The sequence below is a fragment of the Heptranchias perlo genome, chromosome 26, assembly GCF_035084215.1.
Source record: "Heptranchias perlo isolate sHepPer1 chromosome 26, sHepPer1.hap1, whole genome shotgun sequence".
In the NCBI taxonomy this organism is placed as follows: Eukaryota; Metazoa; Chordata; class Chondrichthyes; order Hexanchiformes; family Hexanchidae; genus Heptranchias; species Heptranchias perlo.
This window is the reverse complement of record NC_090350.1, coordinates 8,194,709-8,222,353: the sequence shown is the minus strand read 5'-3', so window position 1 is coordinate 8,222,353 and position 27,645 is coordinate 8,194,709. Positions and strand designations below refer to the sequence as shown.

Here is a 27,645-nt window from a genome sequence, read left to right as displayed (position 1 = left end):
TTATTTGTCCCTACCTAAACCTTCAGCTTGTTTATCCTATCTCCGATCTTTTCATTTGTTTCATTGTTCTTGGGATATGGGTGGCACTAGTAAAGCCACATTTATTGTACATCCCTAGTTGGGCTAAACTAAATAGCTTGCTGGGCCACTTCAGAGCGCATTAGGCATCAACCGTGTAGTGTGGATTAAAGTCTTATGTAGGCCAGACCAGGCAAGGGTGGCAGCTTCCTTTTGCCGAAGCTCAATACCAAAATCTGTTTGGTTTTTACAAAAATCCAGCAGTTTGTTTTTCCTCATACTAGCCCATAAATTGTTTATTTTTTCAGATTAATTTTCACAATTTGCCAAGGTTGGATTTGAACTCATGACCTCAGAGTTACTAGTTCAGTAGCATACCAATACACTATTGTATTTATCCCTTCACCTCCAATTTGCTTTTCCCTCTGTATCAAACCTTCAGTTTGTTTCAATTCCTTTTCAACATTAATTTCCTCTAAGTAAGTAATAGTTTTTGGTGAGTTAGTTTGATTGAATTCAGAGATCAAGGCCTCGATATTAACGCCCCCCCTCCCCCGCCGGCCATGATGATTGGGAGAGGGTCAAGGTGGAAAGATTAAAGATTAAAAACGGGGAATGCAATCCCAACCCGCCGCATACACGTCCGTTGCCATTTTTATGATTTTCTTGTCTTGCGGCGGGATGCTTCATTATTTAAATCACGCTTCCCACAGTGCAGTTTGGAGACTGATTTAAATTTAACAGTTGCCACATGGGTTTCCCAGGGCTCAGGAAACCCGGCAGTAAAAGAGGGAGGTGGGGGAGCTTCAAGAAGATAAGTGCCTTTTACAGCACTCCTTGTGGGCCAGGAGGAGCAGGATTACTCCCCCCGGTCCTTCAAGGAAGCCTATGGCCTCCAATCTGCCGATTATGGCCTCTCTTTCCCTCCTGCCGTGATCTTTCACCCCCTCCCTACTGCGATTGCCTCTTTCTTCCCCCTGCCCAAGACCCATTCTCTCGCTCCTTCCCCCCTCCCAATTGCTGGAGACAGTCCCCATGGGTCCCCGGCCTCCTGCTGCTGGTTTTCCCGCCCGGCTGCTGGCCAGCCTATCAATTTGGCCGGCTGCCGGGCTGGAAACGGAAGAAAAAATTTATAACAAGGTCCTGCCATTAATTCTGCAGGACCTCCACGTCTCCGGCGTTGCAGGGTTTTCCCCGCATAGCCCACTCACCGTACCCTCCCCACCTCCCCTTAAATATTGGGGCCCAAGCATCTGAAGTGGTTCATCCCCAGCCCCACTGCTTTAGGATCTGATCTGATTTGTATATTATTAAAAAAATGTTTAAATTAATTTGTTTTTGCTGCAGCATTGCTTGTAATTACATCCATTTTATTTAACACCTGTCCTTCTGTTTATCTTTTGCTATAAATCTATTATTAATTCAATTTTGCTTACCCTATTCATTTATGCAAATAAAGACTAAAAAGGTTGGAACGATTTATAGATTTAATTTACCACAATGGGTGGATGGAAGTCAAGTTTATAACTTCATTTTCATTTACCATCACACACTGAAATACTTAGTGTTATTCTATTACTTATAACATAGAGGAGTGTCAATGCAAGAATTGATCAAAATAAGGTGCAGAGGATTCAAGAATGTGTATACCATATACATATTACCATATAGCTAACAGCATGAGAAAGGTCCAGTAAGCGTAATTATACACGTTGTAACGAATCTCAATTGTCTTAAAGAAGCCTTCTCATCATCAGGACCTCTTTTCAAAAATCAAATAAGGCCTCCCTGTTGGCTGAGCTGGATAAGGTAGTGAATAGCTGAGCTGTGCAGATCAGGATAGTGCCGGGTTTGATCAGCAGTCTGTGCTCCATTATCTGACCCCAGCCAGGATGGTTGTGTGGACAATACAACTGACATGATTGCTCCAGACTTAGTGAGAGCTATTGAGTGCTTCCTGCTAAAAGTGCATGTGTGTGTTGATGTCGGCTAAGGAAAGGATCAAGCTTGGTTGTGTTTCCCCTGCACTGTTTCCTTGCTGTGTTGCCCACACACAAGAAATGGCCAATTTGGCGAGCTGATAGGATGGGTGTGGGGGAGCTATGACTGTGGGACCAGCTCCTTCAAAGAGTCAAATCTTCAAGAAATGAGGAGAGGAAGGGAGAAAATGTATGGAAAAGGGAAGAATAGAAAAAATTCAAAAAGAGTTATTATTTCTATTGATTCTGTTTTCTGTCTTTTTCATATTTTTGGTTCAAGGATTGGGTGGTGAAGACATCACCAGGGTACTAGACTGACTCAGAAAGGTGAATTGTAATTAATAAATATACAGTCATGGGGGGCTGGATGGCACATGGGCTAACACACTGTCCTTTCACCTCGTACTCATTCAAGCCTGAGAAGATGTCTCCTATGTTTCTCAAATGTAAACTGAGTTTAGACAGGCCCAACATAGTTTCTACAAATTGACACTGTTGTCAATGTTTGATGGAGATAAAGAAGGATAGCTATGTGAGAAATAGGAATGTCAGAATGGGTAATAGTTTGGGCTAAGACATATTGTCAGGATAGTGTAGAGGGTGCTGGCTGTGTTACTGCAAACAAACTGTTGATTGTGTTTACTGAGTAGCTTCGATAATTTTGCAGTATTGTGTAAATACAAGCTGCATTATTTTGAATGATAAATTTTAATGACTAGTTTTCAGTTAGTGCTTGTTGACAAATTCCTCCATCTTGATGATAAAATAATAATTAAATTACCCTCTACCACTGCACTGTGAAATTCAAAGAATTATTCATTCAAACAAGAAAGCATACTCAGCCACTTATGGATAAGATCATAAGAAATAGGAGCAGGAGTAGGCCATACGGCCTCTCGAGCCTGCTCCGCCATTCAATCAGATCAAGGCTGATCTTTGACCTCAACTCCACTTTCCCGCCTGATCCCTATATCCCTTGATTCTCCTAGAGTCCAAAAATCTACCCATCTCAGCCTTGAATATAGGGTACAGCCCTCTGGGGTAGAGAATTCTAAGGATTCACAACACTCTGCATGAAGAAATTCCTTCTCATCTCGGTCTTGAATGGCCGACCCCGTATCCTGCAATTGTGCCACCTAGTTCTAAACTCTCCAGCCAGGGGAAACAATCTCCCAGCATCTACCCGGTCAAGCCCCCTCATAATCTTATATGTTTCAATGAGATCACCTCTCATTCTTCTAAAGTCCAGAGAGTGTTGGCCCATTCTACTGTATAGTCTTAAAGTTTAGTTGGGAAAGGGAATGGCTTTTGATAAGGGCATAATTACTTCCCATTTTTCTACCACTCCCCAAAAAATAAATTACAACAATAATAAAAATGTTAAATACAATCTCAGTATCTGGTGCCTATTGTCAGGCACATAACTGCTGCTGATATGACTGGCACTGTCTGTTCCTGTACTATCCCACACGTAGCGCTGCTGAAGGGCAGCTCCTCATAATGTCTGCTGACCCATGTGAGCATTGGACATAGTATCACAGTAGGTACAGTACAGGAGGAGGCCTTTCGGCCCATTGTGCCTATGCCGGCCCTTTAAAAGAGCTATCCAGTTAGTCCCATTCCCCTGCTCTTTCCCCATAGCCCTGTAAATTCTTTCCCTTCAAGTATTTATCTAATTCCCTTTTGAAAGTTATCATTGAATCTGCTTCCACCACCCTTTCATGCAGTGCATTCTAGATCACTACAGTTGCAGAAGGGTCGGTAGCTGGAGGACACAGATTTAAGGTGATCAGCAAAAGAGCCAGAGGCGACATGAGGAAACATTTTTTTAAGCAGCGAGTTGTTATGATAAAGAAACATAAAAAACATAAGAAATAGGAGCAGAAGTAGGCCATACGGCCCTTCGAGCCTGCTCCGCCATTCGTTAAGATCATGGCTGATCTTCGACCTCAACTCCACTTTCCCCATATCCCTTGATTTCCTTAGAGTCCAAAATTTAACAATCTTAGTCTTGAATGTACTCAACGACTGAGCATCCACAGCCTCCTTTTTCTGTTTCATTTTAATCTCCATATCTTTAGTCATCCAGGGAGTTCTAATTTTGGATGTCCTTCCTTTCTCCCTCGTAGGAATGTGTTTACTCTGTGCCCAAACCTTGAAGGCCTCCCATTGTTCAATTACTGTTTTGCCTACCAAAATTTTGATCCCAATCCACCTGGGCAAGATCCCTTTTTAGCTTATTGAAATTTGCCCTCCTCCAGTTAAGTATTTTCACATTTGATTGTTCCTTGACCTTTTCCATAACTATTCTAAGCCTATCACTAAATTACTCCCTCATGGTTGACTGTAATTATTCTCCAAGTGAGTCAAAGTCAGCCTGAAGCTTGGACCCCAAATCTTTAATAGCCGCAGTGAGAGCATTGATGACAGATATTTCTACTCTGCCAATGGCTAGTATTACTGAGGTCTCCTCTGCAGATACCATTGGTGCTTCACGTGTTCGATGACAGATTATACATTCATGTAGACCCCATGTAATAGGTTTACCTATGTTACCTATTGTTAATGAGGACTAAGGGTAGAGTACAAGGTTTTCACTGTGCTAGCTGGTCCATTTTCTTGAGGCTAGTAATGAAGCTGCAGCTCTTTGCTGCTGCCGAGAACCTGTTAGTGATCGGCTGGATGTCTTCCTGAATATGCACTTCTAATTCCCAATCATCTGCAAAGAGCAGTTCACAGATGAAAACTTCCTTTCCCTTGGTGAGTGAATGCAACATGTTCAAGTTCAGTAATTTGCTGAATGTGTGTAAGTGAATTGGATACTTGTAAGTGAATTGGCACTCCTACTGTATGCCCCCTGTGGCATGATTGAGCATGGCAACTATACACACCAAAGAAGCTTGGAGCAAGCATGTGGCTCTGCTTTACTGCATTTGAAGTCCCAAAATCTCAGGCAGGACCTCCGTATCACAGAGTGCACAGCAGCCTTCCACCTTGGTAAATGCCACAGAATAAAGCCATTAACTTGTCTCTACTTAAAAAGATATGTAACTTAAATAACCTCATAAAATCAGTTAACATGTAGTATGAATAAGAGACATAATGAAACTCGTTAGTTTTCAGTAAAATAAACCAGCAATGAGCTGGGATCTTGAATGATGTACCTGACGTTACTAGGTTGTTCACTTTTTGCAAAGACAGCAGACCTATTATGTATCCTTTCTGTAACACTATCTGTATGTGGTTACATTCCAGGCATCACGCCTTATCCTGACAGTGTCTGAACAAGTTTGTTTACCACTTTCTGTCAACTTATACATGTTAAATATGTCTCTTTTTCAGAAAATCAATGGCAATAAATTCCAAAGTACTAGCTGTAACAGTAAGACCACGGCCCAAGGCCTCGGAACCAATTGTTGTTGTAGAGCTGTCTCATCTTATTAACGTAAGTAATTTTATTATCACATTCAGCCGCATTTGGATTTGCATTATTACTGACCTCACAAACCCAACCACAATTCACCCCCTGTAAAAAGTAATTTAAAAGAACCTTTGGAACCATTAAATAAAGGAATACTATTTGAAAACTTGTTTTAATTAAAGTGCATGTTGAAAACAGTGCTATTATTAAAATTTTAAAATGAATTGTTGTGTACCCACGGGTGAGTCTCAAGCACAGGAGAAATGTGCAATGAATTAATCTAAATGTTCATTAGCTTCAGTGAGCAGGACAGGCTCAACTTATTTCTACATTTAATGGTTTCATGCATTTGTAACTCTCTGTTAGTGCTGTCGTAAAACGTTTGCAGCACAAAAGTGCTGATAATCACAGTGGGTGACCTAACATTGCATCCATCCTATCCATCAGGACAGCACGCAGAAAGGTCCAAGCTCTATGCTGACATTTTTAGCGCAGCAACAGGGGCTACAATTACCCTAAGTGCCCATTGGATAGGAAATGGAAAAATCAGCCAGGCTTTGCACTCTTGCCTATTGTCAGGAAGTACTTGTGTGAACGTTGGGTGAAAACAGGACTGGGCTCCACAATGATGCATCCCCATCATCGAGTAGCCCGCCAACGCACACTGTCATGGAGAGTGGACACCTGGGCGATGAACTGGAAGACTACCAGACCCCATGTACAAGTCAGCGACTTTGGAGAGGAAAAAATTGGGTGAAAAGGGTTTCAGAATGGTGTATTTCAGAAACTGAATTTGCCCCAAGAATCCTCAATATGGTAATGGCTGTTCAAATCTTGTGATGTGATGTCAGGCACACCCATAATATTGGAAGTGAGCCAGATCAAGACTGTGACTGTACGTCAAAGTAATTTATTGTATATAAAGCAAGCGCCTTTAATCAAGCTATGTGTTAAAAAAAATAAGCAATAGGATAACTGTTACATACATGATGACCATTGTGTTTCACACAGCAAGTGAGCAAGTTGAGTCGGTGGTTGCATGTCTCCGTTCGCAGATGAAACTCAGTACCGCCCCAGCTCCTACTGGTAGTGCTACTCTGGGAAATGGGACTCTACTGCACCCTATGGGCAAGAATTTTCACTATGGTATTGTAAGATTAAAAATTCCCGCCCACAGCGAGCAACAGAATTTCATCCCTCGGAGCCGCAGCAGCGTCAACAGCTAGGAGCTGGGGCTTGCAGTGAAGGGGAAGAGAAGTGTACCTGTGTGATTGGAAGGGAGGAAGGAGAGTGCCAGCATGATCGGTAGGTAAGAGTTGGAAGTAGAGTGCCAATGTGAGCTAAGACTGGTAGGGGAAGAAGAATGTCAGCATACAGTGGAGTGGAAGAGTGCTGGTGTGAGCTGACAGGAGAGGGAGAAGATAAGACCTGAGTGAGGAGGCAAGAGCTATCAAGCGCTGAGGGGTGGAATCAGCTGGGGGGAAAGAACTGAAGGAAGTGAGATAAAAATGACAGCATAAACTGGGGTGGGGGGAAAAGGGGGGGGAAATATCTGTGTCATTATAACAACTGCATAAATGACTATAAAACAACTTAGCAATCAGATTTAGCAGCAAAGAGTGCCAGTACACATCCACAATAACCTGAATTTCTCCCCAAGTAAAGGAAAATCAATGCTATTTTTACTGCAATCTTCCACTGTACCAGTGATGGAATGTTGGGTATACCTGCAGCTTACGAAATGATAAGCCTGTGCCCCACTGCACTTTCAGTGTAATTATGTGTTCATAGGCTTATATTCGGGGTTATTTTTGAGTTAATGTTTTTTTTAAGCTTCTGCTTTTTCTCTGTGTTGATTTGTGTGCATTTGATATATGATACATAATTGAAAGATGTGAGTATGCAGACAAAACACTGGGAAAGATTCTCCACTTTACACTCCTTGCACACACCAGTAATCCACAACCTATGAATGTGCATGCATTAGAAGTAGAAAATCTCCCCTAATGTTCTTTTATCTCTGGGAACTGGGTTTGAATGCAGCCCGCAAAAAAAACATGAAAGCCTCCTTTCCTGGTCAGCTGCGAGGGTCCTAAGTGAAATGAGTTTGTTGCACTTTTAATTCAGTTCCTGGGTGGGTGGAAGTCCACAGGCCACATTTAAAACAGATACAGATAAGCTATGATCTAATTGAATGGCAGAATGCGCTTGAAGGGCTGAATGGCCTAATCCTGTTCCTATGTTCCTTCGTACGTTCCTACATTGGTGTCTATAATTTGGCACAAATTGGTACTAAACTCTAGGAGGCCACAAGGATGGTTGCTGTGGCAAGTGGAAATACCATACTGGTGTAGTAGTAGATGCTGGTTTGGGTCACATTGTTGGGACTATTTAGTATGAGCTTTACCCTCCATCCAGTTTGTGTTGTGTTGGGAATACTTGGTATTGACACTGGATGCCAAAATTGAAAAATGTTCAATTTTTGAACACTGACATCCCTCATCTTGACTAGGCAAAACAATAAATATACATTTTAAATTAGATAAAAGAGGCAGAGAAGCTGGTTAAACGTTGTAATTTAATGTAATGTAAGGAGTCTACTGACATTCATGAACTGTTCTAGCTGTACTTTTACAGTTTATGATACTATCAGATTCACTTGTTTTTATTCCAGCCTTTTAACTTTCTGCCATGTCCATTATCCTTCATATTCTGCTACATGAATGATATGTATTTGCTATTTATATATATATATATAAATTCTTATTATTACAGGGAACATCTGACCCACACTGTGTTGTTTGGGATTACTCCAAAACGTAAGTGCCAATAACACTAACTTTGATTGCTATCATCTCTCATAAACAGCATACAAATGTTTATCTCACTCATTTAGCTTTGTTAAGAATGAGATTCTGGATAAAATACTCATGAAGAGTTAGTTACCTGTTACTAGTGGATTGTTATTTATGGATCGTCACTGACAGGCTGCTATTTGGATTGTTACTGAGTGGCTGCACTTCACGGGTGTTGAGGATAAGAATGAAAAAGAATTGGAATTATTCCTCTTTCATTTACTTATTCCAAGATCCCTCCCTTCTGTTCCTCCTTCTCGTAGCCTGAATTCTTTTAGCTTCAGTCCGCTCCCCAGGTTTCTTCCCTTTAGAACCATACTCTGCTGTCTCCTTTTCCCCAGGTTTGATTCCTTTAGATCCCTCTTTTGCTATCTACTCCCTTTGCTTGATCAATTTAGATCCCTTACTTGCTGTTGCCTTTCCCCAGGTTTGATCCCTTTAGATCTCGTCTATGCTGTCCCCTCCCCAGCCTGGCTCCCTTTAAATCCCTTCCCTGGGCGCCAATTTGCTTCAGTGATGAGCTGCTAAAAGTGCAGCATCCAATCCCGGGTTTCTGTGAGCTGTGAAAGCGGGGAAGAGATTGCTCTTTCCCCTCAACCAATCAACTTGAAGCATCCTTGACAAGCCACAAAGTCAGAACCAGGAAGTGAAAGGCACATCAGTGAATTCAAATGTAAAATCAGTTAGAAAAAGTGAAATAAAGAGAGGGTAAGATTAAAAAACAGAGATAAAAGAGACAGAAAGAAAAAGTAAAAAAATTAAAATTTTAATTTTTGTAAATTTTTTTTATATGTCCAACAGTAATTAATATCAGGAGGAATGAGATGCCACATTTTTAAAAGTTAATTTTCAGTGCCAGAGAGGTTATTTGGCAGTCATTAATTCATACTGAGCCGTTAAAAGTTGGTTCAGACCTGATATAACTCAGCGTACCTTTTTTTCTGGAGAGATTAGTTCCCAGCTAGGTAGGAGAGCAAGTTCACGCTGGTCCATTCATTCCAGCCCCTTAGATCTCTTTACCATGGAGCTTTCGGATCAGCAGGGCATCGGGAAGAAAAATTTCCAGATTTCTGTACTTGACTGCGCATGTGCGCTCTCCGGAACTTGCTCTTCCTTTTTCCCTGAAATAATGGCGATGCTATTCGGTTCTCCATTATTTTACGAGCAATTTCCGAGCCAATATGTTATTAGGTTCATGTCCCAATTTTTCTCACACTTGGTTGCTGTAGTGTGCCTGATAATGTGACTGGGCTCATCCTGAACAGTTCTGTTCTGCACAGCTAGGGGGCTAAATTGGGTCACGTAGCGCCCATTCTATAGGTGCTACGCAGACACCTAAACCCCGAAAATGGCATCCGAGATGCCGCATACACTTTTGCCATGATATGCGCAGGACGCCATCTTGGTAAAGATGGTGCACATACGCACCTAATGAACGTCGGCAGTATATAGAGTAGGGAGATTATGATGTAAATCAGTGTGCAATGCTGATTTAAAGGGACCTCTGCTATGTTGGAACTCTACGCTCCAGCCAACGCACGATCTGAACCTTACATAGTTGAACAGGTCTTAAACGGCATGGAGGACCCCCCACCAGTGCCATTTAAAGGGATCATGCAGGAGTTACAGGTTAGTTGCTGGATTATTGCTTCTAGCTGCTGATGCATTTGTACCTGTTTTTGGAGGTGTCCTATACATGAATACTAGGACTAGGGTGTACACTCTCTGAAAAATGTGAGTGAGAAAAGGTTATGGATTGACCTTTCTGGCTTGCAGCAAACGCTGGAGAGAAAGGAAATCGCCAAAATTAAATGGGTGGATTCAAGCCATCAACTGTTGGATTGTTTTACTAAAAGAGGTACATGTACAAAGAATTTCTTAGGGGTCCTGGAGAAGGGTCACCTCACAATGTAATGCTATGAATAGTATAGATTGTAAAGAGTTTGGAAGGTTTTGGTTTTTTTGTTTGTATTATACATAAAGTTTATTTTTTTATTTAAAGAGAGAGAAGGGAATCTGTTGTTTGTATGATTCGTATCAATTGGTATTAATTATATTCACGTGGTGGGTATCGATTGGGGATGCTCTTGTATCCTGATCACCTGATGCCATTAATACTTGCCTAGCACGCTGATGAGAAACATAAGGTTTTATTAAGGGGATACAATAATGCCCTGACTGGGTAAACTGCAGATCAACCAATTTCCCAAAAATGCCTCATCGTGTTCCATGTCAAGTTTCTTCTTTGCTTTTTTTATGGAAGGTTTACCCAAAAGCACAGGTATCTCACTAGAGACTACATTCGTACTTATAAAATGGCTTACTCCAGCTATCTTACATGGAATTACCACTCTCTTGAGTGACATCAACATGTTGTCATCTCCAAACCTAAAACATGTAGAACTTTTATATTCCTTAACCTCACTTTGATCCTCATGACTTAGAATCAAGATAATATTTTAACCAATTTACCCCACATACAGTATCTAACACCACACAATTAAAGGAATCCGCAACTAATACATTCATTGCAGGATTAAAACTCCTTGTGACCAGTATACTCTATTCATATTCATCATTATTTTCATCCTTTCCCTCAGAACTACTGTCTTCATGCATCATTTCAAAGACCCTGAATCTTTGCTCTGGGCAATTCGCCTCATAATGATACTTAGAGTCACATCTAAAGCATCTCCTGATTTTTCCTTGGGCATTCCTGGAATTCATGCGCCCATTATTACTATCCCAATTTTGCCTTCTGTAGATATAACTGGATCTGCTCTACCTGCTTTCATCACCAATCTGGCTGTCTTTAACCCTTCCGTCATATTGACGCCTGCGTCCGGTCTCTTGAAAATTTTGAAACCTGAACTGGCGCCTGTGTATAGTATCTGGAATATTTCAAAACCTGGTAACCATCGAATCTTCCATTCTTTGTGTCACAACGGAAGACCCCATTTGTTCCACGAAGGCTGAAGGGAATGACTGTTTCCCCAGGAATTTCTTTAAGGCAGCAGACATTTGATCCAACAGAGTCTCCTTTTCCGACAACTGGACGCCAGTTAGGACCAGCTGCCTGTCCATATGAGACACCTTAGCACAATCCAGTAATTTAAATGCTAGTACCAATCCAGGGATCCCCAATTCGAACTTTGTCAGCCTTTTGTACAATTTGTTGAAGTCCATGATATACTCTTCAATGGAATGACTGACCTTTTTCCAAAAGCTATCAAATGCTGACCAGACCTCATAGGCACTTAACAGGTCACATTTCTTGTAGCTTTTATCCAGAAATTCTAGTAGAAAGTTAAAACCGTCATCATTATCCAAAAGATCTGCATCCATCTCAGAAAATACCTTACTTCTGATTTTACTTCTATCAGGAAAGTAAGTCTCTTTCTCTCAAGGCCATGCCTTGTTTTGTCTTTGTAGAGTAGTATCCCGTGTCCACATATCAACCTCATTCTTCCATTGGTCATACAGTTTAAACTCCGAGAACACCGGAGGGAAATCGTACCTGGACAATTGAAACTTGCCTTCTTCCGTTTTTCACAACAGCTGCTAGACTTTCAAGTTTTGCTTAGTATGTACAAAAAAAATCATAGTTTCCAACCTCCACCTTGAGGCAACCATTCTCTGCTACCATGTTACAACTGGATTGCCAGGTGGTGAAGGATAGAGTACTGAAGCCTGGTCTTTCAATATATCCAAGCCTTTATTCACAGAGTTTCCTCTTGCATACACACCACACCCCAGCTAACCTCTCCTATAAAAAGGATACAAGAGAGTCCTCAATCGATACCCACTACCTGAATACAATTAACACTGATACAAATCATATAATTAACACAGGGGACATAGGTTAAAAATTAGAGCTAGGACTTTCAGGAGTGAAGTTAGGAAACACTTCTACGCGTAAAGGGTGGTAGAAGTTTGGAACTCTCTTCCGCAAACGGCAGTTAATGCTAGCTCAGTTGTTAATTTTAAATTTGAGATGAATAGATTGTTGTTAACCAACGGTATTAAAGGATATGGGGCTAACGCAGGTATATGGAGTTAGGTCACAGATCAGCCATGATCTCATTGAATGGCAGAACAGGCTCGAGGGGCTAAATGGCCTAACCCTGTTCCTATGTTCCTATAATAAAGTTTCAATACTCTACAGGGAGTGGGCTGGCTAGCTGACAGGCCATAGCAATGGCACTGGCGGAGTGGCAGGAATGCTGTCATCCTGAGAGAGGACAGCAGGTTCATGTTCCATGGAGCCACTGCCACTTGCTGCCTTCTGTTATGCGCCACCTTCTCCTGCAAAAAAGTGGGAAGTGTGTCGGTGACTGTCCTGCAAGATGTTTGGGTGATGTGGCTGTCATGGTTGAATAGCTGCCAGTGCGTGTGACCTTTGAGTTGTGGGTGTGTGGCTTGTGGCTTGTGATGTGTGAGGGTGAGATCAAGCATCTGATTGGAAGAGTTGAGTACTGATTGAAAGAGTTTGTTGGTATGTGGATGATGGGGTATGTAGTGCGTGGAGCAGTGGATGCGGCTAGTGGTGCAGTTGGTAGGAGATGCCACTTGACAGTTGACCTCAGTCACCTTGACCATTTGTGTCAAAGCATTGAACTTCTTCCTGCACTGCATCCATGTTCGTGATGCTATGCTCCTGGTATTGACCTCGTCCCCTACTGCCTCCCACTGCCTCGGGAGCATGTATCTGGAGAGCCTCTTGCCTCCCCTGCGGGTATAGGATGCCCCTCCTTCTGTCCACCTCTTGCACCAAGGCCTCTCGTGCATCATCAGAGAACCTTGGTGCACGGACTCTCGCAGGCCCGGTACAAACTCACGTCGGCAAATTGGCCGGGTCTGGGGTGCAGATTGGAGGATGTGGGATGTAGTTTTGAGCGACCTTTATTCAATATTTTAAAATAAAACAGTTTTTAAACATAAAGACAGGATCTGCATATGTGTTTTATGTGTGTGATTTCTGATCTCCGTTCAGGCCCGTATCTTATATTTTGAAAATTTAAAAGTCCCGCAGACTTTGACCAGCCAAGTTGTTGCTCATTAAAAATTACAGAGTTCCCATCATCACCATGCTTCACCATATCACAGCACAGATTCACTTCACAATTGACTTCCACCACTTCCTGTAGCTACTCTGCACCTCCCCTTTAAGAGATGCAGGCTGCCTTTAAGTGGTGTTAGCCACTCCCGATATCAGGGCCTCCTGCTGGTGCGTGCTGCCACTCAACAGTGCAGGTAGGGCTGGCTGCACGCAGCAGTCATTGAAATCACCAAGCAGTACGAATGTTACGACTGGACGCAGGTTAATCGCGCACTGCGATCCCAGCGCCCGTTTTTGGGGATTATTCAATTTAACCACCCCCCGCCCCCATGTCTACAATACTGTCAGAATGTTCTAAGGAGCATGCTCCAAAATGAGCTGAGGGTTTCGCTGTCGCCATAACACTTTTTATCAAATTGATGTATCTTTACACCTCTTTGGCTCCTGAAGTCGACATTTTAATTATTTTGTTCTTACTCATTGTTATTTTATTAAACCTGATACGAATTATGGAAAAAATTACACTGCACAGTGTAAATTAAATACAAATTAATAATGAGCAAGAAAGAAAAAGCATGTGGGTGAACAGAATAGAACAGTGCAAAAGATTTGTCTTGTGATATCAATTAATGTACTCTTTGGTGAAGGATAATTATGAGATGAATAATTATAGGTCAGTTTTTGAAATCATACAGTAATTACTTTGTTAATCATAATAAATGTCAGAACAGTGTATCACTTGTCTCGTTATGAAATTAGAAAATATAGGGCTTTTTCTTTACTTATTAGCAAGGGATTAGGGACTTATTAGTCCCGAGCCACCAATTCCATCCCCAACCCTGGCTACTGTCTGAGGCTGAACCAGACTGTTCGCAACCTTGATGTCTTATTTGACCCTGAACTGAGCTTCCGACCACATATCCATTCCATCACCAAGATTGTCTACTTCCACCTCTGTAACATCGCCCGTCTTTGCCCCTGCCTCAGCCCATCTGCTGCTGAAACCCTCATCCATGCTTTTGTTACCTCCAGATTCAACTATTCCAATGCTCTCCTGGCCGGTTTCCTATCTTCCACCCTCCGTAAACTTCAGCTCATCCAAAGCTCTGCTGCCCGTATCCTGACTTGCGCAAAGTCCCGTTCATCCATCACCCCTGTGCTTGCTGATCTACATTGGCTCCAGCAATGCCTCAAATTTAAAATTCCCATCCTTGTGTTCAAATCCCTGAATGGCCTCGCCCCTCCCCATCTCTGCAACCTCCTCCAGCCCTACAACCCTCCGAGAACTCTGCATTCCTGCAATTCTGACCTCTTGTGCATCCCCCATTTCTGTCACCTCACCATTGGCGGCCGTACTTTCAGCTGTCTAGGCCCTAAGCTCTGGAATACCCTCCCTAAACTTCTCTGCGCCTCTCTCCTCCTTTAAGACATTCCTTAAAACCTACCTCTTTAACCAAGCTTTTGGCCACCTATCCTAATATCTCCATGTGTGGCTCAACTTTGTCTGTTAATGCGCTTGTGAAGTGCCTTGGGACGTTTTACTATGTTAAAGGCGCTATATAAATGCAAGTAGTAGTAGTAGTTGTTGTTGTTGTTGTTCAAGTGCCATTCGTCTATTCTTAATCTTTTCCTGATCTATAACTCGTGCTTCCAGTGGCATCCATTAACACCATATAAGATGGGAAATTGGGAATATTGATGCTTAAATTACTATGAACAGTATTGAAACAATAATAATAACATTGAATTTGATCAAGAGCCCTATTAAAGGGTGAACCTTGCCACCTGATATCAAAATAAAATTGTGATTGAAGTTGACATTTTAGCCTAGCATTCTGTGCATGAACTGCCAACAGGGATCCTCACCAGCCAGGAGTGCTTGTAACCAGCAGGGACCCTCTACTATGGGGAGCATGTACTGCCAGCTCACTCACCATGAAGGCGTAGTGCTAACAGGGAACCTCATTTGCAGGAGCACATACTGCCAACAGGGGACCTCACTCGCAGAAGCACATACTGCCAACGGGGGACCTCACTCACGGGAGCACATACTGCCAACAGGGGACCTCATTCGCAGGAGCACATACTGCCAACAGGGGACCTCACTCGCAGGAGCACATACTGCCAACAGGGGACCTCACTCGCAGGAGCACATACTGTCAACAGGGGACCTCATTCGCAGGAGCACATACTGCCAACAGGGGACCTCAGTCGCAAGAACAAATACTGCCAACAGGGCCCTCACTCGCAGGAGCTCTTGCTGCCAACAGGGGACCTCACTTGCCAGGAAAATTGGCCCATTGTTTTGCTCCAACCACTTCTCCCAATTTTTCACTTTGTCCCTTTGCTTAAACAGTGGGCTCTGGTGATGATCGAGCCCAGCTGTAAGTTCCCCTCAAATGTCCAAATCAGGATTGTGTATGGCTTGGAAGGGAACTTGGAGGTGATAGTGTTAGAACATAAGAACGTGAGAAATAGGAGCAGGAGTAGGCCATACGGCCCCTCGAGCCTGCTCCGCCATTCAATCAGACCATGGCTGATCTTCAACCTCAACTCCACTTTCCTGCCCAGTCACCATATCCCTTGATTTCTCCAGAGTCCAAACATCTATCTATCTCAGCCTTGAATATACTCAACAACTCAGCATCCACCGCCCTCTGGGGTAGAGAATTCCAAAGAATCACAACCCTTTGAGTGAAGAAATTCCTCCATCTCAGTCTTAAATGTCCGACCCCTTATCCTGCGACTATGCCCTATAGTTCTAGACTCTCCAGCCAGGGGAAACAACCTCCCAGCATCTACCCCGTCAAGCCCCCTCAGAATCTTATATGTTTCAATGAGATCACCACTCATTCTTCTAAACTCCAAAGAGTATAGGCCCATTCTACTGAACCTCTCCTCCTAGGACAATCCTCTCATCCCAGGAATTAATCTAGTGAACCTCCATTGCACCGCCTCTAAGGCAAGTATATCCTTCCTTAGATAAGGAGACCAAAACTGTACACAGTACTCCAGGTGTGGTCTCACCAAAGCCCTCTACAATTGTAGTAAGGCTTCCTTACTCTTACACTCCAACCCCCTTTCAATAAAGGCCAACATGCCATTTGTTTTCCTAATTGCCTGATGTACCTGCATGCTAACTTTTTGTGTTTCTTGTACCAAGCCACCCAAGTCTCTCTGAACACCAACATTTAATAGTTTCTCACCATTTAAAAATATTCTGTTTTTCTATTCTTCCTACCAAAGTGAATAACCTCTTTGTGTCCTCCTCACAGCTTACTTTCCCACCTAGCTTTGTATCATCAGCAAACTTGGATATATTACACTCGGTCCCTTCATCCAGGTCATTAATATAGATTGTAAATAGCTGAGGCCCAAGCACTGATCCTTGCAGTACCCCACTAGTTACAGCCTGCCAACCTGAAAATGACCAGTTTATCCCTACTCTCTGTTTTCTGTCTGTTAACCAATCCTCTATCCATGCTAATATGTTACCCCCAACCCCATGAGCCCTTATCTTGTGTAACAACCTTTTATGTGGCACTTTATCAAATGTCTTTTGAAAATCCAAATATATGACATCCACTGGTTCCCCTTTATCTACCCTGCTAGTTACATCCTCAAAAAATTCTAATAAATTTGTCAAGCACAATTTCCCTCTCATAAAACCATGTTAACTCTGCCCAATCATATTATGATGTTCTAAGTGCCCTGTTACCACTTCCTTATTAATGGATTCCATGTGTTCCCACGACAATGCTTCCTCTTGTTCTTCTCGGTGGTAGACATCATGGGGTAAGAAGGTGCTGCTGAAATTAGCTTAGTGTGTTGCCACAGTGCATCCTATGTATACGACAAACTTCAGCCACAGTGCGCCTGTGTTGCAGGAAGTGACTTTTGAGTCCAGTGGCCGGGATGCTGATCAAGCAGACTGCTCTGTTCTTGAGGATGTTAAGCTTTTTGAGTGTTGTTGCAGCTACACTCATCCAGATGAGTAAGTGAGTATTCCATTATACTCCTAACTTGAGTCATATAGATAGTGGAGAGGCTTTGAGCCACTCGTCACAGTGTACCCAGCCTCTATCCTGCTCTTATAGCCAAATTGTTGATATGGCAGGTCCAGTAAAGCTTCTGTTCAATCATGTTGTGACTCGGCGATGGTGAAGTTCAGGAAAGTGGTTGGGCTTTTTGTTGGAGATGGTCATTGCCTGACATTTATATGGTACGTTTATCTGCCACTTGCTAGATTAAGGCTAGGGCTCCTTGATGTTGAGGGGAACTACTCTCATTTCTCCTCTGGCATTCAGATCTTGTGTCCATGTCTGTGAAAAGTTCTGGACCCAAATGTTTCTAGTGGAACCTGAAGTGGGCATCAGTGAGACATTTATTGGTGAGTGGGTGTCGATTTGCTGACACTATTATTGACTCCTTCCATTGCTTTACTGATGATTTGGAGGTGGCAATAATTTGCTGGATTATTACATCCTGTTTTTTTTTCTGGAAAGGGCATATCTAGGCAATCTTTCACATTGTCAGGTAGATGCCACTGTCATAGCTGTATTAGAACAATTTGGATAGCAGGCTAGCTGGCTCGATACGCAAGTTTTTAACACTGCAACCAGGATCTTGTCAGGGCTCTTCACTGTGTCCAGTGCACACAACCATTTCTTAATGACATGTGGAATTAATCAAATTAGATGGGCACTGGCATCTGTGATAGTGGGGACCTTGGGAGGAGGATGAGTAGGATATTAACTCGGCACTTTTGGCTGATGATACTTGCAAACACTTCAACCTTGTTTCTTGCACAAATGTGCTGGACTCCATCATGGAAGAGAATGAAATGTTCATAGACTGTCCTCCTCCATTTGTTATTTGGTTGTCCACCATCATCCTGCATTAGGTGTGATAAGTTTAGAGAGCTTTGCTCTGACCTGTTCGCTATGGGACTGCTTACTCTGTCTATTGCCTGCTACTGTTGGTGTTTAACATGCAGGTAGCCCTGTGTAATACCTTCAGTACGTTGGCACCTTTTAAGGTATGACTGGTTCTTTTCTTGACACGCCCCTCTACAATCCCCATTGAACCAGGATTGGTCTCCTAACTTGATGATGATTGAGGTTACAGATTGTGGTGGTGCACAGTTGTGTTGCTGCCAATATCCCACAGCACCCCATGGATGTCAAGTTTTGGCTGCTAGATCTAACCTTAGTCTGTCCCACTTAGTATAGCATTAGTGTCGCACCACACAGTGGACGATGTCCTCGCTATGGAGATGAGACTCTATCTACACAGACTCAGACACGGTGGCCACTCCTACCGATGCTGCTGTGGGCAGATATGTCTATGACAAGTATTTATTGTGAGGATGAAGTCAAACAGGTTACTCCCTTTTGTTGGTTCCTTCATCACCAGATGCAGGTTAAATTTGGCAATTCTATCCTTCTAGCTGAGACTGTGATGGTACAACCAAACCAGTCCTGGTAGAGGACATTGAAGTCCCCCAGCCAGAATATATTCTATGCCCTTGTTTCCCTCAGTGCTTCTTCCAAGTGATGTTCAAAATGGAGGAGTACTGATTCATCAGTTGGGTGGGGGTAGTAGATGGTGATCAGTAGGAGGTTTCCTTGATCTTATTTGTCTTGAATCCATGAGACATCATAAGATCCAGAGTCGATGTTAAGAACTCTCAGCGTCACTCTCACCTGAATGTATTTCAGTGTGCCCCCAACTTTGATGGGTCTATCCTGCAGATGGGACAAGACATATCCAGAGATACTGATGGATAAATCTGGGATGTTGGGTGATAGATATCATTCTGTGAGCATATCAGGCTTTACTAGTCTGTGAAACAGTTCTTCAAACACTAGTCCCCATATGTTAGTGAAGAGGACTTTGCAGGGTCGACTGGGCTGAGACTTCCGAAGTCATGCCGTGCTATGATGTCTGGGTTGTTGCCAGTAGGTCCATCCAATCCCACTGCCCTTCTCTGTCCCCACAGTCCTGTATCTTCTTCTGCTTCAAATGTTCGTTTTGATTTCTGATTCATTGGCAGGAATAGTGAGCAGGGAAGCTTCAGCATTCTGTGTTGCCTTGTTATCCTGATGTACACAAATTCTTTTTAACAGGGAAACAATTGCGTGGAGCAAGAGCTGTGGCTTATACCAACTTGTCACTGAGCAACCTGGAGGGGGAGTCTGCCTCATGGCAGGCATGCCTCTGCCAAAGTCCCTCACATGAAAACATCACAAGACATCATACATATGTTCATTGTATAGCTGACACTATGAAACTTGGAACATTAGCAGCTATCTTGAGGTTGGTTATGAGAATATGATCTCATACATCCAGGGCTCGGTACCCGTCAGACCCCCGCCTGACCAACAAAATGGGACATGGCTGCAGGGCGACCAAAGCTAGGAGCTGAACATCCAAGGGTACTCGATATTTAGGAAGGACAGGCAAAACGGAGAAGGAGGAGGGATGGTTTTGTTAGTAAAGGATGAAATCAGAGCAATAGGGAGAAAGGATATTGGCTCAGAAAATTAAGATATAGAATCAGTCTGGGTGGAATTAAGCAGCACCAAGGGGCAGAAAACACTGGTGGGAGTTGTCTATAGACCTCCAAACAGTAGTGGTAATGTAGGGGATGGCATCAAACAGGAAATTAGAGATGCATGTAACAAGGGTACTACAGTAATCATGGGTGACTTTAATCTACATATAGACTGGCCAAACCAAATTAGCAATAATACTGTGGAGGATGAATTCCTGGAGTGTGTACGAGATGGTTTTTAGACCAGTACATTGAGGAGCCAACTAGGGAACAGGCTGTCCGAGATTGGGTATTGTGCAATGAGAAGGGGTTAACTAATAATCTTGTTGTGCGGGGAAGAGTGACCATAACATGATAGAATTCTTCATTAAGATGGAAAGTGAAGTAGCCCAATTTGAAACTAGGGTCCTAAATCTAAACAAAGGAAACTACGAAGGTATGAGGAACGAGTTGGCTATGATAGATTGGGGAGCTTCATTAAAAGGCATGACGGTGGATTGGCAATGGCTAACATTTAAGGAACGAATGCATGAATTGCAACAAATGTACATTCCTTTCTGGCATTAAAACACAAAAGGAAAAACGGCCAATCATGGCCAGCAAAAGAAATTAAGGATAGTATTAGATCCAAAGAGGAATCGTATAAAGTTGCCAGAAAAAGTAGCAAGCCTGAGGATTGGAAGCAGTTTAGAATTTATCAAAAAAGGACCAAGAGATTGATTAAGAGGGGTAAAATAGAGTATGAGAGTAAACTTGCAAGGAACATAAAAGCAGACTGTAAAAAGCTTGTACAAGTATGTAAAAAGAAAAAGATTAGTGAAGACAAAGGTAGGTCCCTTACAGTCAGGAACGGGAGAATTTATAATGGAGAACAAGGAAATGGCAGAGCAATTAAACAAATACTTTAGTTCTGTCTTCATGGAAGAGGACACAAATAACTTCCCAGAAATGCTAGGGAACCAAGGGTCTAGTGAGAAGGAGGAATTAAAGGAAATTAGTATTAGTAAAAAAATAGTGCTGGAGAAATTAATGAGACTGAAAGCCGATAAATCCCCAAGGCCTGATAATCTGCATCCCAGAGTACTAAAAGAGGTAGCCATGGAAATAGTGGATGCATTGGTTGTCATCTTCCAAAATTCTATGGATTATGGAACAGTTCCTGCAGATTGGAGGGTGGCAAATGTAACCCCACTATTTAAGAAAGGAGGGCGAGAGAAAGCAGGGAACTACAGACCGTTTAGCCTAACATCAGTAGTAGAGAAAATGCTAGAGACTATTATAAAGGATGTGATAACAGGACACTTACAAAATATCAACAGGATTAGACAAAGTCAATATGGATTTATGAAAGGGAAATCGTGTTTGACAAACCTACTGGAGTTTTTTGAGGATGTAACTGGTAGAATAGATAAGGGAGAACAAGTGGATGTGGTCTATTTGGATTTTCAGAAGGCCTTTGATAAAGTCCCACATAAGAGGTTAGTGTGCAAAATGAAAGCACATGGGATTGGGGGGTAAAATACTGGCATGGATTGAAAATTGGTTAACAGACAGAAATCAGCGAGTAGGAATAAATGGGTCTTTTTTGGGGTGGCAGGCAGTGACTAGTGGGGTACCGCATGGATCAGTGCTTGGGCCCCAGCTATTCACAATAAATATCAATGATTTGGATGAGGGAACCAAATGTAATATTTCCAAGTTTGCTGACAACACAAAACTAGGTGGGATCGTGAGATGTGAGGAGGATGCAAAGAGGCTTCAAGGCGACTTAGACAAGTTGAGTGAGTGGGCAAATACATGGCAGATGAAGTATAACGTGGATAAATGTGAAGTTATCCACTTCGGAAGGAAAAACAGAAAGGCAGAGTATTATTTAAATGGCGATGGATTGGGAAATGTTGATGTACAAAGGGACCTGGGTGTCCTTGTACACCAGTCACTGAAAGCAAACATGCAGGTGCAGCAAGCAGTTATGAAGTTAAATAGTATGTTGGCCTTCATTGCAAGAGGATTTGAGTACAGGAGCAAGGATGTCTTACTGCAGTTATACAGGGCCTTGGTGAGACCACACCTGGAGTATTGTGTGCAGTTTTGGTCTCCTTACCTAAGAAAGGATATACTTGCCATAGAGGGAGTGCAGCGAAGGTTCACCAGACTGATTCCTGGGATGGCAGGACTGTCGTATGAGGAGAGATTGGCTCGACTCGGCCTGTATTCACTAGAGTTTAGAAGAATGAGAGGGGATCTCATTGAAACATATAAAATTCTGACAGGGCTAGACAGACTTGATGCAGGGAGGATGTTTCCCCTGGCTGGGGAGGTCGAGAACAAGGGGTCAAAGTCTCAAGATACGGGGTAAGACATTTAGGACTGAGATGAGGAGAAATTTCTTCACTCAGAGGGTGATGAACCTGTGGAATTCTCTACCACAGAAGGCTGTGGCGGCCAAGTAACTGAATATATTTAAGAAGGATGTAGATAGATTTCTTGATACAGAAGGCATCAAGGAGTATGGGGAGAGAGTGGGAATATGGTATTGAAATAGAGGATTAGCCATAATGATATTGAATGGCAGAGCAGGCTCGAAGGGCCGAATGGCCTACTATTTTCTCTGTTTCTATGCTTTTAATGTAGTTGTGTATTTACTCCTGATTGCAATGCCAAATTTTTATTGATCTCAACTGGTGATTTCATATGCTAATTCGGAGCCATGCTTTCCTCAGCATGACCCATGATAATCATCCATTGGGACAGTTCTTATGAAAAGAGGGAAGTAGTATTGTTTTGGTAAATGTAAAGTGCAAGTTCAGAATTTTCAACTCTTCAGCATTGGGAGCTGTTAGCTGTCAGAATTCCACCTCGGGAAATAATTTAAATCATAAATAAGTGATAAATCTTTCCTGTTCGTGAGCAGACAATAAGTCCAAAGTGGAAAGGTATTCTGATGAATAGTTGGCACATAGTCCTAACTGTTGTACAGTAAGATAAATGTCCACTTATCAGTGCCTTTCAGTCCTCCTTTCTTCCTCTACTTCATGCTTGGCACTGTTAGTCATAGGCAACCTGGGAGCAGACATTTGTTCAGAATCCCATCACCAGTGACATTATAAATTCAGAATGCTGTTCACATGCTGGCTTTGATTAGCAGTTTGAAAGCAAAAGCATGATTAACAAGAAGTGACTGAGAACCATCGACAAGTGTAGACATTTCTCCCTTTATAACATTTAGAGCATGTGAAACTTCAGCAGGACACATTTTACCTTTGATGTGCTCAATGACATTTCTTTAGGTTTACAATAATGAGTTGATTTTTTTGAATGCCACTACCAGCGTGGAGCCTCACCTGTTAACATTGGATAGCCTGGTGGTGAAGGATAGAATACTAGAGCCTGGTCTTCAGTTGCTTCCAAGCCTTTATTCACAGAGATTCCCCTTACACACACACCACACCCTAGATAAGCCCGCCTATAAAAAGGATGCAAGAGAGCCCCACCACCTGAATACAATTAACATTCATCGATATAAATCATACAACTAACATCACCCATTGGTCGATTTTCTGAATGCCACTACCAGCAGGGAGTCTCACCCATTGACATGGATATTGGAAAATCATACCATAATTTACCGATATGCACAGCTGGTGGGTGAGGTTCCTCCCCAGTAGCACACATTCAGAAAATCAGCTGTCATTTTTGGCACAATCAATAAAACACCATACTCAAAAGGTAAACACACCCCACAGTTACAAAATCGATTTGTCAAAGCTTAAACAGCCACAGTATATTAATATAGATTGTAGCAGCTGGATTTTCAGCCATCGAAAGAAACAAAGACTTGCTTTTATACAGCACCTTATCATATCCGAAAACGCTTCACAACCAATGGGTTACTTTTGAATTGTATCACCGTTGTTATGTAAGCAAATGCAGCAGCCAATTTGGGCTCAGCAAAGCCCACAAACAGCAATGAGATAAATGAACAGTTAATTTGTTTTGATGTTGTCAGTTGATAAATTTTGTCCAGGATACTGGGAGAACTCAGTGCCATGGGATCTTTAACGTCTACCGAAGAGGGCAGTCAGGTTGTTTATTTAATGCCCCTGAGATTGTGATATTCACTCAGTACTGTGTTAGCATCGATTATGGGGTTACTTTTCCAAGGGGGTTCTCCCAATTGTCTGCCATAACTTCAACGGAAGATTCATGCAAACCCCAGAGAAATAGCGTAAATGGTGTGTACGCTGTTTCTCCAGGGTTTCCGCAGATCTTCCACCGAAGTTATGACGAACAATCGGGAGAACTTCCGCCGAAATCCAACCCCTATGTTCTCAAATCCTGGTAAAACAACTATTCAAAATAATTCTGGAAAATGGCATTCAGCTATTTCCATTTGCGGCTCATGTACAACCCAGACAATATGACATGCTGCCGTCAGGGTTGGAATCTTTTCTCTGCTGAAATTATTAACACTGTCAGATTAGACTTGGTGTGCATAGCAGAAAGGAGGATGGTGTATTGGATTAACACATTTTCCTTTCAGCACTAGCAGATGGATATAAACCCTGCCTGTACTGATTGGAATGAACATAAAATGAGTTTGGTAGGCTCACACCTGTTCTTAATTGGAAGAAATCTAATCAGTTGCTAAAGTGGGTAGGAACAGGTCTCACCTCATTGGGCACCTTTTTGTACTGCTTCTGCGGGTAAATTTTGTATGGATCCTCGCTGATTCGGAATCAGCTGCAGAGGTCCACACACCCAATTTGTGAAACTGCATTTACAAGGATTTTTTTTTAGTTTTTATACCTTGAAATCCAATAAAATATATGGTAAACAGTCCCATGCCGAACCTCACAATTTTGAACAGGCTTCTTTCCCCATAGCACAGCTCACCCACATAAAATGGGCATGTGACTGAGAAAGCTGGTTAAAGGTGACTTTTCAGTGTTGGTTTGAAAGTTTCATTTTTTTTGACTTACTATCGTGCTATGTCTGCATTTTCAGTGGTATATTACTTTCTGTTGCCGTTTAGCCCCATCTTTTGCATTGTAAGACTTTTATTTACTACACCTTTTTCAACAACAGTTTTGCTTTCAGTTGCTATTGACTTGAAGCAGGTAACGCACTCAGAATGAGAATCCCTTCGGGTATCCAATGGTGCTGTGGATTTGGAAAAATAAAATAGGTTAATTCGGGACAAGAAAGACAGTGTGATTGCACTTCAGGGGTTAAGTATGCAGCAGTCCTTTCCAGGCGATCTAAACAGTCCTACCTAGACATGTGAGAGCGGACCTATTTTTGCCACCTCCGCCTCAAAAGAGCGGCTGTCACAGAGCTATTTCATCTCCTCAGCCCCAAACTGTAGACATCCTGCACCACAGGAACAGCTCTACCTGTAGCTGTGTAGGTGACCACAGAATCAAATATCTATGTCACCAAATCCATCCAAGCCACCAGTAGAGATATTTGCCAGGGGTAACACTTTCATCACTGGGAAGGATGTAGCCACAGAAGAAGACATAGCACTTTTATCTAGCAGGATTCCCAAAAGTGCATGTTCTCATTGACAACCCACATGTGACCATCGGGTTTCCTACCACCGACTGTATGGCCTGAATGAACAGGACGGGGAATTATTCCATTAATGTCGTCTGCATATAATAGAATGATGCTTGTGCCTCCATCAGAATTCTGCTGGAGCATACCATTGGCTCAAACAAAAATTGCAAGATTGCTTATATGCTTTATATCCCTGCCAAGCTAATAGCTGCATTCTGCATCTTTGCCATCCAGAAATGAGTTGTGATGCAGCTGCAAGGTCAGCAGTCCCTGGCACAACCATCGGCAAAGGAGGATGAGGAAGAAGAAATAAATAAAAGTAATCTTCAGCTGGAAGACTCATGTACCTGTCACTATCTGACTTAACCTTCACTTAACTGGCTAAGCCACCCCCTGCATAAACAATACAGTACTATCATGCACACTGCAATGGGCATATGAGCACCATGCCCTCCATTATGTACTCTACCTCCACTACTATGCATGCCAATCATTCCATCTGCTGCAGCCCTTCTCAAATAAATGTTCAAGACTGCATTCTAATTGTGCCAATATCTTTTTTCCCATACAATCAATTTTGTATGTGCATCTAATGTCTGGCATCCTGTTGCTTCTCCCTAGTGACAATGTAAGGCATGTTTCCTAATTCCTATTCTTGTACTCCCTGTAAGTGCTGTACCAGAGAGAGGAGCAAGTATGGTGTCAGGCTGCTGTTTGTCAAGGCATGCTCATGAGATGCTTGTAGGCCATTAGACGGTCTTGCAACTGCAGGCAACATTTCTGAAAATGTGCTTGCTGCCTACTGTTGTCCACTACTTCCTACATTTTCAGTCCTTGGACGGATTTGGCTGGTTATGATGGTTGTGACATCAACCAGCCTTATCTGTGACTCATCCTACCACGATTCCGCCACAGGACTGTCCTGCAGCATATCGAGGAATCTGCGTGGGAACAGGCCCTTGGGCATCGTGAAGGGCCTAATGTCTACCAACAAAGTTCACCCAACTCGTTCCCCATCTTTTTGAATCCGGAACTGGGAGCCTCTTATTAATCGTCACTGTAGCACCAATAATTGCTTTCATGAGGGAAATTGCTATTAGGCTTAGAACATCTGTCCTTTGGAACTCCCCTGCAGATGGCTCTGATGTTCTTTTGTGCTCCATGGTGCTTTGCGAGTCTTTTAAACCATCCGCAACACTGTATTGTTATCAGACCTGCATGTCTCAACATTGTCCATTAGTCCTTGCAGGGGGTTGTGAATAGTGTCAAAGGACCTTAAAAGCACTTCTACTGATCCAGGAGCTCCTCCTAGGAGGAAATGCAGGTGGCAGCTGAGGAACCAGAACCAGATGTTATTCTGCAGCTGGGCTGATGGATGTTAATTTCATGGGATCCCATGAAGTTAACATCCATCAGCCCAGCTGCGGAAGAACATCTGGTTCTGGTTCCTCAGCTGCCACCTGCATTTCCTCCTTCTCCTCACCAAGGATTTGTGCATCACTTGGTGCTCCTACTGACCCTCACTTTCTAAGTGCCCCTGGGTAGATATCTCTGAGCTGGTGTCTGTGCAAGGCACAGTGATTGACATCTGTTGCTGTGATACAGTGAGATCTTGAACATCGCTTGCGCCTTTGACTTCATCTTGGGAAATGAAAATGTGTAACAATGGTTGCACTATGAAAAGGCTTTCCATACAGGTAACATGCCAAGACATTGTGCCATACTACTTACCTACAGACTATGCTAGCGATAGAGTAAGTGGGTGCCATTACAGTGAAAGCAATAAGATTACACTCCTCTTTATATTGCTGATTAAGCTAAACCTCATTTACTGTAGCTCTTCCAACAAAAGCTACAACACAAAGCTACCAAAACCAACAGGTTATGGACAGAGATAAGCGGTCCCACAGCCATCAGAGAAAAGCACTCTATCCCTACCACGTCCAGTGGAGAATGGTAGTGCACAATTAGGCAACAAGTAGGAATGGGGGATATCATGAACATTCCCATCCTCAATTATAGCAGACCCAGCACATGAGAGCAAGAGATGAGGATGAAGCATCCTCAATCAAAAATGTCAAGTGGATGACCCCACCATACAGAAGCCAATGTCCAACCAATTCGGTTCATTCCACATGAGCAGCTAAGAAGCAGCTGGACACAGCGAAGGTTATGGGTCCTTACAGTGTCACGGC

At 42.7% G+C, this 27,645-nt stretch overlaps 1 protein-coding gene across 1 annotated transcript in view; it reads left to right on the top strand.

Moving 5' to 3' along the window:
- Positions 1 to 27,645, top strand: part of LOC137342497 (adhesion G protein-coupled receptor B2-like) — a 697,882-nt gene that overhangs the window by 487,642 nt on the left and 182,595 nt on the right. The window contains exons 15-16 of the mRNA XM_068006399.1: positions 5,340 to 5,442; positions 8,194 to 8,237. Coding sequence (XP_067862500.1) covers positions 5,340 to 5,442; positions 8,194 to 8,237 — 147 coding nt within the window. The remainder of the gene's footprint in view (positions 1 to 5,339; positions 5,443 to 8,193; positions 8,238 to 27,645) is intronic.